The following is a 17,689-nucleotide window of genomic DNA, read 5'->3' on the forward strand; positions in this document are numbered from 1 at the left end:
GGCCGAATCATTTTTTAAGGGACATAGATTAGCGATTGATGTCACGATGGGGCATAAATTTGAAAAACGGACACAGATTTGAGGTCGTACAAAGATCTGAGGTTTACATATATGCATGAATATATGCAACTAACAAAACTTTACCAATCAATGCTCACAGTTTAAAATCAACATTATCAAGTAGTCAAAATAAATGGCTAACCATACACACAAAAAACATAAAAATATATAGAAGCAGCATTATTTAATCAGTGCAGACTAAGAATTAATACCTCTTTTTATTCATGTTTGTTACGACATAGCTTAGTACTCAAGGAAATAGTTCTGTAGATCAATAATTATTAATTGGATACCAATTTTCAAATGTACAGGTGAACATGAACTCAAATATCCAACAAGGGACATATTTTCTATTGGCTTGCATACAGATTTTGACAGAGCAATAAAGAAATCAAATATCCACACAAAGACTTTTTTTCTCAATCCACAAAACTTAGTATTGACAGAATATGTTTAAATCCACAGTATTCTAATTACTCCATCTCACTACCAGATTCATACAGACTTTGATTTCTCTTTACTCTTATTTTTTTAGACTGTGGACTCTCTTCACTCTCAGACCCATCACTTCTCTTTCTCCCCTCCTTATCTTCACCTAATACAAGTCCACTGGTAGCTTTCACAACCTCAGAATCACTTCTCTCACCACTACTTGCAGGACTAGATTGTGACAATGGTATTGTGTCTTCCGAATTTAGTGATGGTGTCTCCTCAACTGAAATGTCTGGAACAGCTTGAAACTTTTTCTGCTCAGCAATTAGACTTGCAAGTTCATCGTCGTCACTCCCCGGTAAAGCTAATTCAACAAGTCCTCTATCACTGGTAAGCTGTAATTGTCTTTTAGCTTTTTGTTCAGCAGTAATTTCTTGAAGTTCTGAATCTGTATCGTCTAGATCGGACTGACTTGCTGAACTTTTTGATGGTGAGGTAGATTTATCGATTGATTGTTCAAGTTTTTGCTTTTGCATAATTGCTTTGAATTCTTCATCGCTGTCTTCTTCCGAGTCGTTTTGACTTTTGGTAGGGTCTTTTTCATCAACAGAGATATTTACCGATACACCTAAAGACATGATGCTATCATCTGCATTACTTGACGATAAAAAACTTAAACTCTGATCGCTATCAGCGACAAAGCTTTCATATTCTGTATCATCGTCAACATCATCATCTTCATCATTATCACTGCCGACATTCTCCTCTACGTTACCGTCCATACTTATGTCGTACTTAGAATCTTTACCGAGGAACACAGCATTGGGATCAGTGAGATCTAACATTGTACACAGTAGGGTGGTTTGTGAATTAGTCATAGTTTGTGGAGTGGGTGGATTTCTCTCCGATGGATTATATACATCTACAGTTTTTTCAAAGTTATCTGGTATAGTTAATGAACCTCCAAAATCTTTGACGATTGAATTCATCTCTTCAGCTGTTACGTTGAAATTCCACCTGTAAATTAAACAAAAACATTTTCTTTTTATGTTATAAACTATAAGAAAAATTAATATTAGTTTTCACCCACAAAAAACAGAATTACTAAGACAGCAGAAGTTGATACAAATACACTTTAATCCACCATTTTCTACATTTGAAAATGCCTGTACCAAGTCAGGAATATAACAGTTCTTGTCCATTCGTTTTTGATGCGTTTTGTTTTTTGATTTTGCCATGTGATTATGGACTTTCTAAATTGATTTTCCTCTGAGCTCAGTATTTTTGTGATTTTACTTTACACTATTGAATGACATTACATATTTGTTTCATAGAATTTGTACTTTTTTCCTTGGATGGCAACAATCATGTGGCATTTTAAAATTAAGTAATGAATAACTGCATGTGCTTCCAACTACCAGGAAATCAAATAAAAAACAGATATAACACATGTTTGTAATTTCAAGATTGTAGTACATGTATATGAATGTAATTATAAGAAATAAATGCTTCTCTAGTGTAAATCTATATCATTTATATGGTTTTAAAGTATTCATCTTGCACACATTTTAATGAAGCCCTTCTTACAAAATATGCCTTGGTCAATGCTTTCAAACACCAATAAAAATATAGAAAGAAGCTTTCAATTCTTAAATAGAGAGCATTCAGAGCAAATTTGTGTGGATTTATTCTGTGTTCAGGAAAAGTCATGCATTCTTCATTTTTATGGTACAACAAGGATTAATATGAGCAAAAGAAACCATAAAACTAGCAAATATTTTTCTACAGAAAAAACAGACCTTCCTTAAATTTCCTGCATTATGTATAAAATTGATGTTGTACAAACTGGAGCTCACTTTCCTTATCAGGAGAAAGTCAGTTTTAGGGTTAAAAGTATAATGCAGCCCTATATTTTCAATAAAACTGAAATTTTAACACCATTGTTGCTTACATCTCATATCATTTGGACTTTGTTGGATAGTTGTCTCATTGGCAATCATTCCACATCTCTTTATCTTACCATTAAATAAATAAAATTGAGAATGGAAATGGGGAATGTGTCACAGAGACAACAATGATGAAATATTAAAACTGTATGGTCATAATGGAGATTTGCAAAGAATGGACGGGAATTTATATTTTTTCATAAGAACAGCGCACTCTGTTTGTTGAGATCTTTGATTTTTTTTTTGTTATTTCCTTTGTGTGATTGATGACTCATCGACATATATAATATGACACCCTCTTTCATTGCAGGTAACTTTGCCTAAGTCAAAATATGGGTCATTGTGACTAAAATACTGTTCATTTATGTAACTATGGTGAAAGTATATGTAACACTGATATGTTCTTTACATTCTCTAATCAGACACATTAACCCTGCAACACTTATGCACCTCTTCTAAGTCAGGAACCTCTGGTTAATCTTGTATGATTTTTAATTTAGTTCATTTATATATTTCATAGTTTAGTATGATGTCCATTATCATTGAACTTGTACACATTTATGTTTAGGGGCAAGCTGAAGCATTCCTCTGGGTATTGGATTTTCTCACTGTGTTGAAGAACCATTGGTGGCCTTTGACACATTCCCAATTTTAATTCAATTTTACCAATATATACATAAAATTAAACTTCAATCACTCAAAATAAAACATTGGCCTTGAGTATGCAAGGTACCCGGTACTGTTGTACTGTATACAAAAATTGTTGATGTAAAATATCATAGAACATCAATATCAGGGGTCACCACACCAGGCAAGTGACAAAGTTGATCTAAGACTCCACACTTAGCTCTAGAGAATCTCTTAAGAGGAAGTTTAAGTCGCCCTCGATTTTCAATAAAATCTCCTTATGTCCCCTCATGATAATGATAAATTTTAATCTATATCTAACAGAAAACAAAGAAACACCTTTCTCTGCCACCTGGACCAGGTAAATATTTATCAGCTCTTTTTAAATTGAGGAGATGATTTGTAGATTTAAGAATTGCCAACCACTCAGCATCCAGCTCTATATTGATTGGTTTATCACTGTCATGTGGTACATCAAGAACCTGTTACAGAGAAAAAAATATAAAAGAATAGTAAGCTTTTTTTCTAAACTAACATATTATCTAAAATAAACATAGTTAATTTGATCTTGAGCCTTATAAACGCTTCAAAAGCAAATAAAACTGAGTCATAAAATACATGTAATATGAGGAAAAAAAACAAAAAATTCAAAACATTCAAAAAGGTATAGTCTTGTATAATTTGTGGAGGTACAGTAATTTATTTTGAATAGTCATGTGTATGAAATTTAAAAAAAAATAGCACCATAAGGCCAGGATTTTTTAATTTGTTGGTTTACGGATCCGCCGACCCGATTTTGTCGATTTGGAGAATAAAAATAAAATCAAATTTTCAGGCTTTTTTTTATTCTTGCCGACCCTTACAAATGCATTATCCCTGAAAAATAATTAAAATATCCTTTTTAAAGAAATGAAATGCAGTAAACACTAACAGAAGTGATGACACTTTCTGGTGTGAAAAAATGAAACTTCAAGTAAACGTTTCTAAAAATAGACAAATGAATTATTAATGACCTTGAAATGTCGTTTGCGAAAAAAAAATTCTGAATGAAACCGGTGTTTAAAACCAATTACACAATAACTTCGTTTCCCTTATTTTTCACCAGTCTGTAAGATGCATGTTCTCATAGAAATAGACTTGTCCAAATGTGGACAGGTGGAAGTTCAAGACATCAAGTTAAAGTACTGAATTTTAACACATCATTTGATATTTTCTTGTTTCATAGATAATAAAAAAATATCGTCCATTTGGATAAAAAAAACGGGAATGCATGGCAACAGATTATTTAACCTGATATTCTCGTTTTCCAGTGGACGAGTCTATTACGTTTTTGACACGTGTGTTGAAACTTATTTTCGTACGACGTTTTTATTTTTTTTTTCTTTATCAGTTTTCGTGCTTACTATTTTTCACCAATTTTGAATAAAAGCTTAGTCAAATAACTGCCGTGAATCTGTTTTTCTTGTTGGTGAAATGACGATTTTATTTCGTCTTTGTCCGTGTACCAGCTTTTTTTTTACGGGAAATTATTAGACAATGTCATGCGATGTCTCTTACAGCTGAGCAATAATATAGCAATAATATTTCATCAAACTAAAATTTAAAAACGATGACAAAATAGTATGACAAACATATTATTAGAAAGGTGAAATATATTTTTATTTTGAATATCAGTTTCCTGTCTTGAAAAATCTTCTTTTTTTTTTTTTTTCAACCAACCGACCCGACCTTTTCATGGAGAAAATCAGTAAACCAACAAATTAAAAAACCGTTGCCTAAGTTTTATACATTTTTAAAAGATGACTGTTGTAATTTGAATCTTATAAGAGGTCACTGTGAGATGAAAAAAAGTGCTGTTCCTTTGTTCATCTTTTATGTTATATTTAAAATAAATCTGCATTTGTTCTGTAAAAATGGGTTCTAACAATTATCCCAAAGCATAATTTCCCTATGTTATATAAAATACCTTATCTGAACATTTAAAGACATCATGTGAAAACAAAGTTCCTAAAATATCAAGGTGTATTGTCACTGTTATTAAAATACTAGCATAACCAAAGCAAAAGTATCAAGTACCTATATCGATCTGTATATATAACAAAGAAGGAAGACATACCTGTAAAAATTTTCGTCTTGGCAGGCACTTGTCCAGAGATAAAAACTTTGTAACCTTTGACTGACCATCTGAGGACTGAAATAAAATTCAAACATACTTTTTAATATTACATTTTTGTACTCATCTGGTGATCCCCCTGAGGTATGGATACATAACTGGTACTGTCCTACATCAGTTCTCCCTCAGCTCAGTTGGTATAGAGGTGGCTTACTAGGCCACAGGTCCTTCGTTGGATCAATGGTTGATACAGTGCTAACTTTTAATGGAAGATCATACCCCAACCTTAGATTTTTCAGTTGTCACTCAAATTGAAAAATTCACAATGAATGAAAAAGATTAAATGATTAAGCATGGGGTTAAGATATCATCATTATGTACCATAAGGTACAAGGTTGGGAAAGAATAAGGGCGACTTGCCATATAGCATCTTACACCAGCTGCACTAGTGGAGAGTTCCTTTAGTTTAGTGGGCTGGAATTTTGGAATGAAGGTCCAGTCTAATAGACTGAAATCTATCTGATGAGTTAAGCTTTTTTCAACTGATTTTTATAGTTCGTTCTTATGTTGTACTGTTATACCACTGTCCCAGCTTAGGGGGAGGGTTGGGATCCCGCTAACATGTTTAACCTGCCACATTATTTATGTATGTGCCTGTCCCAAGTCAGGAGCCTGTAATTCAGTGGTTGTCGTTTGTTTATGTGTTACATGTTTGTTTTTCGTTCATTTTTTTACATAAATAAGGCCGTTAGTTTTCTCACTTGAATTGTTTTACATTGTCTTATTGAGGCCTTTTATAGCTGACTATATGCGGTATGGGCTTTGCTCATTGTTGAAGGCCTAAGGTGACCTATAATTGTTAACGTTTGTGTCATTTTGGTCTTTTGTGGATAGTTGTCTCATTGGCAATCATACCACATCTTCTTTTTTATATGATCTTATATTGTTTTAAGATTTTTTTTTTAACAGTTTAGATAGTACGATAAAATCACAGTTCTTTTGCTTTTGCATTTTTTTTCTTATAGTCTATTATAGGGAGTTGACTCATTTGAAAACATACCACATCTTCTTATTTTACATTCTAGAACTTGTTTTATATTGAAAAGCTAAAAATTGCTTCAAATTTTAGCTAGACATAACAATTTTGTATGAATGACCTTATACAAATGAGAAGATCCAGGGTTGTTAGAAACCTTACCTCATGTTGGACTGCTGCTGGGAACTTGATATGTAGATGGGCAGCAAACCAGTATTCTGGCTTTAAGTAATACAGCAATTCCTCATGGAAAGGATTGCCTAGTCTGCCATCATCTATGTCCTTCTGAAAATCTGGTTTCCTCTTCAACAGCTCATGGACATCACCATACTTCCAAATGTTTCTAGGCCAGTCATGGGATACAAATATCTTGACAGGTCTTGTTAACTACATTTTATAGTATAAGAAATAGTGCATAAATATACAATTTTCAAACGAATAAGAGAAGATTTAGGTTATGCATTAGCAAAATAAATTTTCCTTTTCATTACCATAATCAACTGGGAAATGTCTCTTTTGCTAACAGAATCTATGTGTGTGCCATTATAAATTAAGGAATTGATTTTAAATATTTCATCTTCAAATAAAAGTATCTGTGAAAAAATTATTTACAAAATGTTCGCCTGTTTATACATTCATCTTACTTAATACATGTACCAGATAAGCATGATAAGCCCATCGCTTTATCAAAGAATAAAGTTCAATAACTTCTCAATGTCAAATTAGAAATTTATGAAAAAATAAAAGGAGGTTATCTTAATAGATATAAACCAGTCAGCAAAGTTTCATGAGAAATGCTGAAAGAACTTTAAAGATTTTGTCAGAGAACAGGAAAATCACCCCTTTTTATGATTTAAATACAATAACTTATAAACAATTTTCTTGTTTTCAGTATCATCTTAAAATTTTGGTTCATCCATCTATATCAATATTATTTTTTCTAATTAATCCATACTTTTGGTGTGTCTTTTTATTTCTTATTTTTGTATAGTCTTACCTGCTTCAGTCTAAATATTTCCAAAGCTCTAACATGGTATGCTGATCTCTTGGCGTCCTCATTGTATGGAGGATGTTCATAATGTCCTGGAAAAATAAAATATGCTATCAAAATACATTGCTATCTTATCTTATTCTAACTGTGTGTTAAATTTTTTTAATATCCTTTCAATACAGCTTTCGGATTTTAATACTCTTTCTTTAAGCCAACGCCCATACTAATACCTTGACGAACCAGTCAGATTAAAATCAAACCACTCACTTGCTATTGTTTATACATGCCACAGATCAGGAAACTGGAGCTATGAGCAGTTTGATTTCAATTAGACTGTTGATGAAAAATCCTCCATTCTCTAATATAAATTCTCTCCTTTTGATCCAGTTAAAATATTTTTACCTATCAGGGCTATAGGTAAAATCCAAGAGTGTTTAACTGTTATATTTATAGGCAGATCCAGGGAGGTTGGCCCCCCCTATTGTGGGAAAAGTTTGGTTGATTATATAGAGAATCACTGAAGCATGACTGAAGCCCCCCCCTCTTAGTTGCAAGTCCCCCTTAGGTCAGATAGTGGACCCTCCCCCTTTTATGAAGAGTTCTCAAGATCCGCCACTGATAATTGCAAAACCAGTTATGAGGAGAGGATTTTGGTTTTTATCTTGATATGTCTCATTTGCAATGTTTATGATGTGATTATCATAATAAGATATTGTTTACCTTAAAATCAAATATTTCTACGGACAGTATATTCTTGACCCAGTGAACCCTAATATTGCATATACATGTATCTCATTCTTCATAATATGACAACTTTGGCCAATGATGCTCCATGCTTCCAAAGGTGAGCTGGTTGATTTGCTTCAAATTCTGTTCAGCCAATTTCCTTTCTATTCTGCAGATTTGAGCTGCACTTTTAATAAGTATTGATTAAATCTAAAGCTATGCAGCTTTTATAGAGGGATGCTAAGAAATATAAAAAAAAATTAGAATGGAAATGGGGAATGTGTCAATGAGACAACAACCCGACCATAGAGCAGACGACAGCAGAAGGTCACCAACAGGTCTTCAATACAGGGAGACAAGTTTACCTTTATGTGCATTATGGCCTTTAAAGATACCAGAACAGCCAGCTATTCTAACTCCTCCTACTTGGATAACACCTGCATATCCTGTAACAGAAAAAAATAAAATCAGTTAAAAGACAAGAACAGCCAACTATTCTAACTCCTTCTTAGATAAAACCTGCATATCCTGTATAAATACAAACAGATAAAGTTAGTTTAAAGACAAGAACAGCCAGCTATTCTAACTCCTCCTACTTGGATAAATGCATATATTTTATTTCGTTTGAAATAGGGGTTTCCCGTTTGCTATTTGTAGTAATTATCTATAGATGGGAACTAGTATAACTAGTTCGGATACTGGTTTTGTAACAGTATGTACTATTTATAAATTTGATGTTAGGTGCATAAGGCGCTAGGAAAGTTTTGGCGGTTTTTACGGGTGGGGTTTCACATGTTTAATGGTACTATAGAAAGTTTTGCATTTAAATGTATTTGTATTGAAGGTGCTAGCAGTTATGTCGAATTGAAGTTGGTCACACAGGTATATATGTAGTTGCTGCTATGTTTATTGTACGTACAGGCGTTGGAGGTATTAGCCGAGAAAAAAGAAACGATGCGAAAGAGGAACAATGTTATACGTCATGTATTTATATATTGTTTCAATCAAAGAAATATGTACAATGAAGTAAAATAAAATATTGTATCGCAAGAGAAAATAAGATGTAACTGCGAGCAACTAATCCTATTTCTGTGTTTGTCTTGTTTATAGCATATTGAATTTAGAGATTAATACTTTAAATTTGGACGAGCAGGACGAGGGAGAATTTAAAACCTGCATATATCCTGTAACAGAAAAAGATAAAGTTAATTTAAAGACTAGAATAGCCAGTGTTTATAGATCTTCCAACTTAAATAACACCATGATATATCATAGCAGAAACAGTACTGTACATATCCTTTATATTTCAGAAACATTTAAGAGCATATTTTTGCGAAAAGCTGTTTTAAGAATTTTGTTTAAAAATGACATGTTACTGCAAATAAAAAATGTTTGTTTTTATGGCTATGTCAAGATTGCACAACAGCTAACTATGCATATATAAATTGTTGCAAGAAATAAAATGTGATATTTTGTTGTCATTTAATCAGAAGCAAATAAAAATTAACACATGAGGATACCCGTATGCTTCAAATATGACTGTTAAAATTCTCATGACTCTGAAATGACAAACCAGAAAATTTTCAAAATCAAAAGCAGCTCTTTATTCACCAATCCTAACAACAGTATTAAGTTTGTAGTAGTTTGATTCAAGGATACTAGAGCTCGTGCATGATATTAAAAGAATGCCTCTTATTCATTTTATGATTAAAGTTCTAAAACTCTGGACTGACAAATAAAAAATATTTCGTTATATTCACTAATTTTGATAATTACGTAAAGTTTTTGGTAAATCAATCCAAGCATACATACTTAAGTTATTGAATCTTAGGTAAAAAAAAAAATAACTTAAATCTGGCAATGAAAAACTTGTATTAACTCTATCAGAAAATAATTTTATTAAATGGATATCAAGCTCAACGATAACAGAGTTTTGAGAAAATCAATACTGGAATATTGGAGTTAGTGCACAATATGTGAAAAATCTCTGGAAGTATAAATGAAATATATATATATATACCACTTTTTTTTCAAATGTCGAGCTGCTGTTCAAATAGTTCTAAATGCCTACAAATTTGAAAAAAAAGAAAAAAAACAACCAATTACTCACAACTTGCCATACTGAAATTATTGGTATGTGATTTATGAACTCCTTACCCATATAATAAATATTAGGAGCCACCCATCCACCATATGGTAATTCCTGTAAGTAGTTTGATGCCTCATGGTTGCCACCAACAAATATGGTTAAAATAGGGGCTTTCTTCTCTCCAGAATAATACCTGTTAATATAAAAAAAGACATATATTTTGTTTTTGTATAATATTTAAACATATTATTCCTTGCTATAACAATAGTGATTACGATATCAATTTTAACAAACAACAGGGTTGCTTTTCAAAGTACAAAATGTATAGAAAGATGTGTGACATGTACATGTAACTTATTCAACTGAATATTGACATAAACTGTAATACCAGCAATGACAAAGTAGCATTTTCTAGGCAATCAAAGGTACAAAATGTAGCTTCACAAGTATCAAAATTCCTCTTGAAGCTCTTCTCAAAAGTCTAACTGTCCCCTCCCCCCTCATCGATTCTTTCATGTCTACAATGTAGACATGGAAGAATCAATGAGGGGGGAACAGTTAGACCCTACATGTGATTTTGAAGAAATTGTGATCCTTTCCCCTTGTTTAAATCAGCTTATCTTAGGTTGTCTGATCTTTTAATAAATTTCATATAAATATTTTTGATATGCAGAACCTTCTAATCAATTAAATCTGCAAGTTCGATGTATTGGTTTGCATGGACATACATGTACATGCATGTACAATGTAATTTACTCAATACAATAACTTTGCTTCTAAATTTCAAGAATTTTGAAGTTTTACATGTATGTATGTTAGCATAAGTATTTGTTTTAAAATGTTTATTACTTGTAGAATGTTTTAATTTCCTGATATTTTTGTGGTACAGCCATACATTGCATATCACTTTTATTTCTAACAGCTTGAAAATCTCCACACATGAGCAGCAAATCAACCTTTATATTGTTCTTCTGTTCAAGTAATTCTATAGTTTCATAAATCTTGTCTAATTCCCCATGGCAACAGCCTTCTACTGCAATCTTCATCCTACAAATGTAATATAATAGTATGTTTTATATATCCTTTTTTCTGTCACAAATAAATCCTACAATATTTCTTCAATTGAGAATAGTACTCTGGAATATTTCTTCCATTTGGATCCAATTCTGTAAAGAAATTGCTATTTCATTCACTATGTGCATAGCCTTTTTCCTCCAACTTACTTATCATTTACTGATTGAACGCTGGACGGCATCTTTTGTAAAGTTCAGTTGTCTCATTGGCAAATTTATGGCAATCATACCACATCTTATTTTTATATTTATGTATTCAGGGATACAAGATCTTTCAATTAACATGATCATGATGATATGATTAATGCATAGTCCAAGAAATCTTCATACATAATCATTAAATTTTATTTTCCTGTCACAATGCCCATGATAATATTTAGCTTTGATGTTCTTTTCGCCCACATGATCAGATGTCAACCCAGGTAGTTCATTCATGAAGGTTTTAATTGGAATACCTTTGTGACGGATAACAGTAAAATTCTTTTTAGATGAATGTGACTTCCATGACTATGTGACCAAAATGTAGACATCTTCACTTCCAAAACATGTTGAGCGAATGGGCGAAATATTTGATTTAATACTGCATAAAAGAAAATAAGATGATTACCCTCTCATTCCTACTGAAATCAAGATTACGTACTTAAGGACTACTTACTGAACATAAATTATTTCCATTTTTACTACCCTACTGAATGACAATTATGAAAATGCCCAAAACTTTTAATAGAGATGGGATACATGTACACCTTCAATATGGTAAATGATGTCATACAGGCGTTCTTTTCCAGTGAGAGACAGGATTCAAGAAATGACTTATTATTTGAGATGAATGACGTATTAATAAGGATATTTTGACCAATCACAGTAAAATTGAAATTAATTTGTCGCTATAAAAAGTACCCGAAAATGACTTTTCAAAGACTGGCAGTAATAGGCATTCATACCCTCATTGTATGTACATGTATGTAGATTCCGCCAGTGGAGATGCACCCCTTGATTGACTGCAAGGGTATAGTGAATCCATGTACACTCCCTAAGGATTAATGGAGATTTGTCCTTCAAAATATTATCCCACCATCAGGACAATCCCCATCCAACACTGCCCAAGGGAGTATACATGTAGGACACCGGGAAGTCTGTAATTATGGTGGAGGAAGGTAAAGTCCCGGAGAGAACCACAGGGCTTCTTGGGGGAAACAGACAACAGGTTATCCAAAGAGATTTCAGAAGATTGATCCCCAGGTCAAGCTGGGAACAACTTTGACCTAACAAGTCCCCCGAAGTATCCAATCTAGTTTTAACTCGTGTCCATGTGTCTGGATACCAGAGATTTGTGTGGCTGTGGGAGTGTGAAAATCACCGTACTGATATACTGAAACTCGACGTCTCGAGTGAGAATCGAACTCGGGACCTTCAGTACTGTAGCAATCCGTCTTAACCACTAGACCACGAACCCATTCATCAGGTCAGGAATAACCACCAATTGGTGGATTATACCTCAATTGACGTATAATCCACCAATTGAGGTATAATGGTATAGACCAATTGGTGTATAATTGTTTGTTTTTCAAAACAAATTATTCTACTAAAATGGAGCATTGTTTTCTTAAAACCATATTATGGTATGAAAACTTGTCAAACATTCCTAGTTTAGTATAGTGACATAACATATTGCATTTAATCAAAAATTGTATTTCCAGTTTCTTCTATTGTTATCTTGTCAATTCTTGATTGGCAAATTTACCTGTAATCACCTTTCAATGGACATCATTACTGTCTGCAGTCATGTGATGATGAGTACAACTCAAACAGGTGAATGGAGCTCTTTGTTAATACTTGACTTTCATGATAAAGAGTCAATCATGGTCAATAGTACAAATGTTTCAACAAAAGAATTGTTGTACTCATGCATTCTCAAGAGATGCAGCAGGCTTTGACTAAACTAAAACTTTTGGAGGACCCAATAAGGGTAATAAAATAGGTTGCAAGTTGCAAAATCATGCTCCTTTCTCACACTAGCATTTTATTACCAAAAAAATGCATTATACGTCAATTGGTCTATACCAATATACCTCAATTGGTGGATTATACGTCAATTGAGGTATAATCCACCAATTGGTGGTTATTCCTGACCTGTTCATAAAACTACAGACTACAGTAACTAAAAATAATATTATTGGAAAGGCGTGCAGGACGTAGTTTGGTAAACAATCAAAGATATGGCATATATCTTTAAAATTAGTATGGAATATAGTATATAAAATAAAAAAAAGATTACTTGTTTATAAATGTTGTGTGATGTCATGTGTAATAAATGCTTAAAACTTGCTGGCTGATTTTTCGAAATTCCCCAAAAAAGCTACAGGAAGCTGTCCAATGATGATAAAAATCGAACAAATTCAGGAGTAAGTCTGGTGTATTTTCCGGAAAGTTGCGGATGAGATTCATGATCATTCATTTTTTATTATACATTTTTCTGTTTCAGAAAGACGTATTTTTCCTGACGATATTACCAAAGAAGATCCATCTTTTCGAACTTGCCTTCTCTTTTAACAGAGTGATATGGTTAATGGTTATGGCAGATATATACAAATAAAAAAATACATCGAAATACTGATGTAGATTAACTCTGAGACTACTATAACACATGTGTTATAGTAGTCTCAGATTAACTGCAGTGCTTTAAAAACCATCTTATTTGAATGTGCCAGTAAGATCAGTAAGTATATTTATATCATGGTATTGTATAACCAATTGATTGATTGAAAAAAAAAGTCAAATTATTATTTATGCCCTTCGTCTTGTGTAAGAACTTTTATGCAATAATCATAAATAGTTTCTGATATATACGGCGGGACATGTTTTACAAATAGAACAATACATGTAACTCTTAAATAAAATTTTAAATCTTCACCAAAAATTATACAGTTTTTTAGATTAATAAAACTAAGGAGCGTGTACAGTTTTAAGCAATAGTCATTTATAGTTTTTAAGATATACGATATGAAAACCCCCCTCTTTTTTTTTTTTACAAAAAACTCAGAAATTCTTTTTAAGATACAGCGCGACATGTGAAAAATACACCCCCTAGCTCCTGTATTAGTTATTAAGTCCTGTAACTCAAAAAGTTTAAATCCCATTTTCACCAAAAAGTACAGAAACATGAGATCGTTTGACCATTACATGAAACAACTATGTTAAGTTTCATGAAATTTGGATAAGCGGTTCTCACGTTGCGTTGCGACATGTGGACACGTGCACCAGAGAGATAGACGGACAGACGGACGCCGGACATTTGAATACCACAATACGTCCCCGTGAAATTTTTGACGACCGTATAAAAACTAATTATATTTTAATTTCCACCCAATGTATCATAGCAAAAAAGGGTTACATCGAAAAATAAACATATCCTTGTCTGATATTCCTCGGCAATTTTCGTTTTTGTTGTTAATTTTCAGCACACTCAGAGGCGGATTTAGGGGGGGGCAGTAGGGCTTGACCCCCCCTTTTGAGAAAAAAATTCCAAAGCTCCAATACATCGTTTGATGTATTGGAGTTTTTGATTTTGATTTTGCCATTTGATTGGGGACTTTCCATTTTGAATTTCATCAGATTTTTGTGATTTTACTTTTTTCTAAACCAAAATGTATAAACGAATTCAAAATGCAATGTATCACAATTTATAATTTAATTTTCCATGCATGTGTAAAAAATTCTTTCAGTTCTTTGGCGTGGGCGTGTTATCAGTAAATCTGGCACAAGACAAATGTTGCCATTATAGGTATGATCTGCACATAATACGTGGTTTCTTAAATCCGCATCATAATCAAAATTTTTGAAAAATATGAAAGGGATTGTTTTATTTCCAAATGGACATTATATATTTATGATTCACAGTACTTAAATGTTGACTAAATGATCCAAAGAAGCAGAGCAGACACGTTCTGGGTTATTTTTATCAGGGTCTTTTGTAGTCAGGAAATCTCCCAAAAAAGTTATAGCAGCAATCTCACTCCCTTTAAACCATCCCGCTACAAGTCTCTATTGCCTTTGAACTAATCTTTTGAAAGGGCTATCACCTCTGAGTAATCATTTTCTCTTTTATGCTACCATCTTATTTTGTGTCATTTCCTTGGCGGCCTTCGGCTTCCACGCTTTTTAATAGCTGGTGGAAGTTAAATATTTGATATATCAGTGCACAATCTGGAAAATTTTCCTCTTAGGATATGACATCTCGCTTCTGTTTTGTGCTGTTTGGTGCCAAACCGACCACAGAACATCCTTATATTTCATACAGATCTGGAACATCAGTTATTACAGTTGTAGCTAACCGAAAATCGATGCATTTGTCTCTTTTTTTCTTGTTTTTTGAAATATTACTGAAAGAATTCTTCAAATAGAAAGTGAACATTTGTATAAAAAGCACATACTAGTTTATAAATCGGCGATAAATGTTCACCAATTCGTCTTAAAATAATTAAATCTCCAATTTTAACTCCATAGATTTTTTCTTAAAAACGCTTTTTTGGAGAGATTATAATATACATATGTACATGTACATTAAAAGTCGGTGTACGACTCTAGCAGATTTACAGCTGTTACAAAATTGTCTTTTGATGAAGACCATTTGTTGGTTTGGCATCAATTTTGAATGTTTGCTTAACGTTCATTTGTAAAAATTTACCACAAATTGAAGACACAACTATTAGTTATTAAGTCAACGTTAAAGGGCATACAAAGTTTGTTCAACAAATATTACAATTCAAATAATGGGCAAACAGGAATTTTGTAGCCCACATTTATGAAAAGTTCTTGCACATTACAATTCATCCAGGGTGTTGCTAAACGACAGACTCAGACCGTCACCAAGACAAAGCAGCTGACTAAGTATAAAGTCTTTCTGTTCGGTAGTAGTTGGGAATTTGTTAAGTTCAAGTTAGCATATTCAGAAATTAAAAGATTCCACAAGCAGGAAATAAATGTCCGACAAATCTAAACAAGAGTGCACACGCTGAAATGTCTCGCCTTCTTTTCGAACTATTGATTTTATGTAGATAGTCCTAAATATACATCTTTACTACAACTATCACATTAACTTAAAATGATCCATGAAAATGAGGTAAAGGTCAGATGAACCATACCAGGCAGGCATGCACACCTTACAATCAATGTATGCATAGATATAGTTTACTTATTGCTTATAGTATCTAAGAAACAAACTTAACCATGAAAACTTTATATTGACCAATTAACCACAAAAATTAGGGTCAAGGTCAGATGATACCTATCAGACAGACATATACAGCTTACAACCATTCCTTGCAACAGGTATAGTTTACATATTGTTATAGTTGAAAAAAAAACCTGTCTGATGGACAGGAGGACTTTGCAAGGTACGCACATACGAAATATAGTGACTCTATTACTCATAACAAAAGAGAAATTAACTACATAAATATTTTTTTTCAACTTGCCACTGAACCATGAAAATTCGGTTAATTCGCAAGCTCAATAAAAAGTATAACAAGTAACAAATAATATATGCCAAGCTGCTGACCAAATTAATAAACTGCTTTGCCGAGCACAGCTGGGTACAACCGCAGATGTCCAACCATGAACATTGTAGCCAAAATGGACACTTGATTGGTGCTTGAAACAGGTCTGAATTTGGATTGTAATTAAAAATATTTGACACATAATGGGTTTCTGACACAGAATAACTGTAGTCAACGAACTTGTTAATAATTAATTGGTTACATCATTTGAATTTATATTCATTTGTTTTGCCATTGTGCAATACACCATTCTGTTGCGAATTGACCACCCCACCCTTTTTTTGGCCAAAAATTTTGAATAAATTTTCTTTTCAATTTTTGAAATCTTAAGATAAAATTGTCCTCCTCCCCACATCCCTTTGGTACCCCCCTCCCCTTTTCCATTTTCCAAAAAAACACCTTTCTTTCCCTCAAGATATGGTCAAATCTCAATTCAAGTTTTCAAACTTAATTACCCATTCAATAATTTAAAAGCAGTGTAAGGGAGGTAATCCAAACTTAACATTTTACTTATCAGTAATTGTCCATTAACCAGGACACCCTTGTTTCCCTTTTTTGCCTGTAATTCCTAGACCATTTGAACCATTACCCCATAAGCCAATCCTAATCATCCTTTCCAGTATAGAACCTTGTGGTATAATTACAGAGAGATTCATACACTGTTCTACAAGATATTGTCTGGAAACTTGAAAAAATGCGTGTTATGGGCCACTTGTTGGCTCCTTATTCCTAAACCATTGGGACCATCATCCCCTAAATCAATCCTAAGCTTTCTTTTATGGTATTGAACCTTATAAAAAAATTCCATATAGATCCATTCACTAAAACTAAAGTTATTGTCCGGAAACTAAGGTGTCTTGAACAAACACAACTTGATATCAATATACGACTGCCAATTTATTAGTGGTCTTGTAAAAAAGACATTCAATAAATATTACCTGAGAAAATGTGTGATGGAATTATTTGTTGAAGGAACACACATGGACAATGCAATAAATCTCCAACTTTCAGATTGTTTTAAACAATAAGTTTCTGGTA

At 32.9% G+C, this 17,689-nt stretch overlaps 1 protein-coding gene across 2 annotated transcripts; it reads right to left on the reverse strand.

Annotated features, from left to right (window-relative positions):
- Nucleotides 1-229: 229 nt before the first annotated feature.
- Nucleotides 230-13,492, reverse strand: LOC134721025 (lariat debranching enzyme B-like). 2 transcript variants are annotated; one of them, XM_063583680.1, is made up of 9 exons: nt 13,372-13,492; nt 10,870-11,067; nt 10,089-10,213; nt 8,297-8,377; nt 7,212-7,297; nt 6,377-6,601; nt 5,182-5,256; nt 3,405-3,547; nt 230-1,509 (listed from the first exon to the last, which is right to left on the reverse strand). In XM_063583680.1, the coding sequence occupies exons 2-9, from the start codon at nt 11,064-11,066 to the stop codon at nt 534-536; spliced, it is 1,908 nt and encodes a 635-aa protein (XP_063439750.1). In that variant the 5' UTR covers nt 11,067; nt 13,372-13,492; the 3' UTR covers nt 230-533. The 2 variants fall into 2 exon arrangements, with proteins under 2 accessions (XP_063439750.1, XP_063439751.1); XM_063583681.1 differs by lacking the exon at nt 13,372-13,492 and having other exon boundaries at nt 10,916-11,067.
- Nucleotides 13,493-17,689: the final 4,197 nt, after the last annotated feature.

The sequence above is a fragment of the Mytilus trossulus genome, chromosome 6 (genome assembly GCF_036588685.1).
Source record: "Mytilus trossulus isolate FHL-02 chromosome 6, PNRI_Mtr1.1.1.hap1, whole genome shotgun sequence".
NCBI lineage: Eukaryota > Metazoa > Mollusca > Bivalvia > Mytilida > Mytilidae > Mytilus > Mytilus trossulus.

Bases quoted from the DNA above. Each gene is read 5' to 3' on its own strand.
- LOC134721025 (XM_063583680.1), bottom strand. From the start codon at position 11,066: ATGAAGATTGCAGTAGAAGGCTGTTGCCATGGGGAATTAGACAAGATT. The intron at 3,548-5,181 runs GTATGTCTTCCT...TCTCTGTAACAG, and splicing joins CAAGACGAAAATTTTTACAG to GTTCTTGATGTACCACATGA. The intron at 1,510-3,404 runs GTGTTTCTTTGT...TTTAATTTACAG, and splicing joins GGTCCAGGTGGCAGAGAAAG to GTGGAATTTCAACGTAACAG.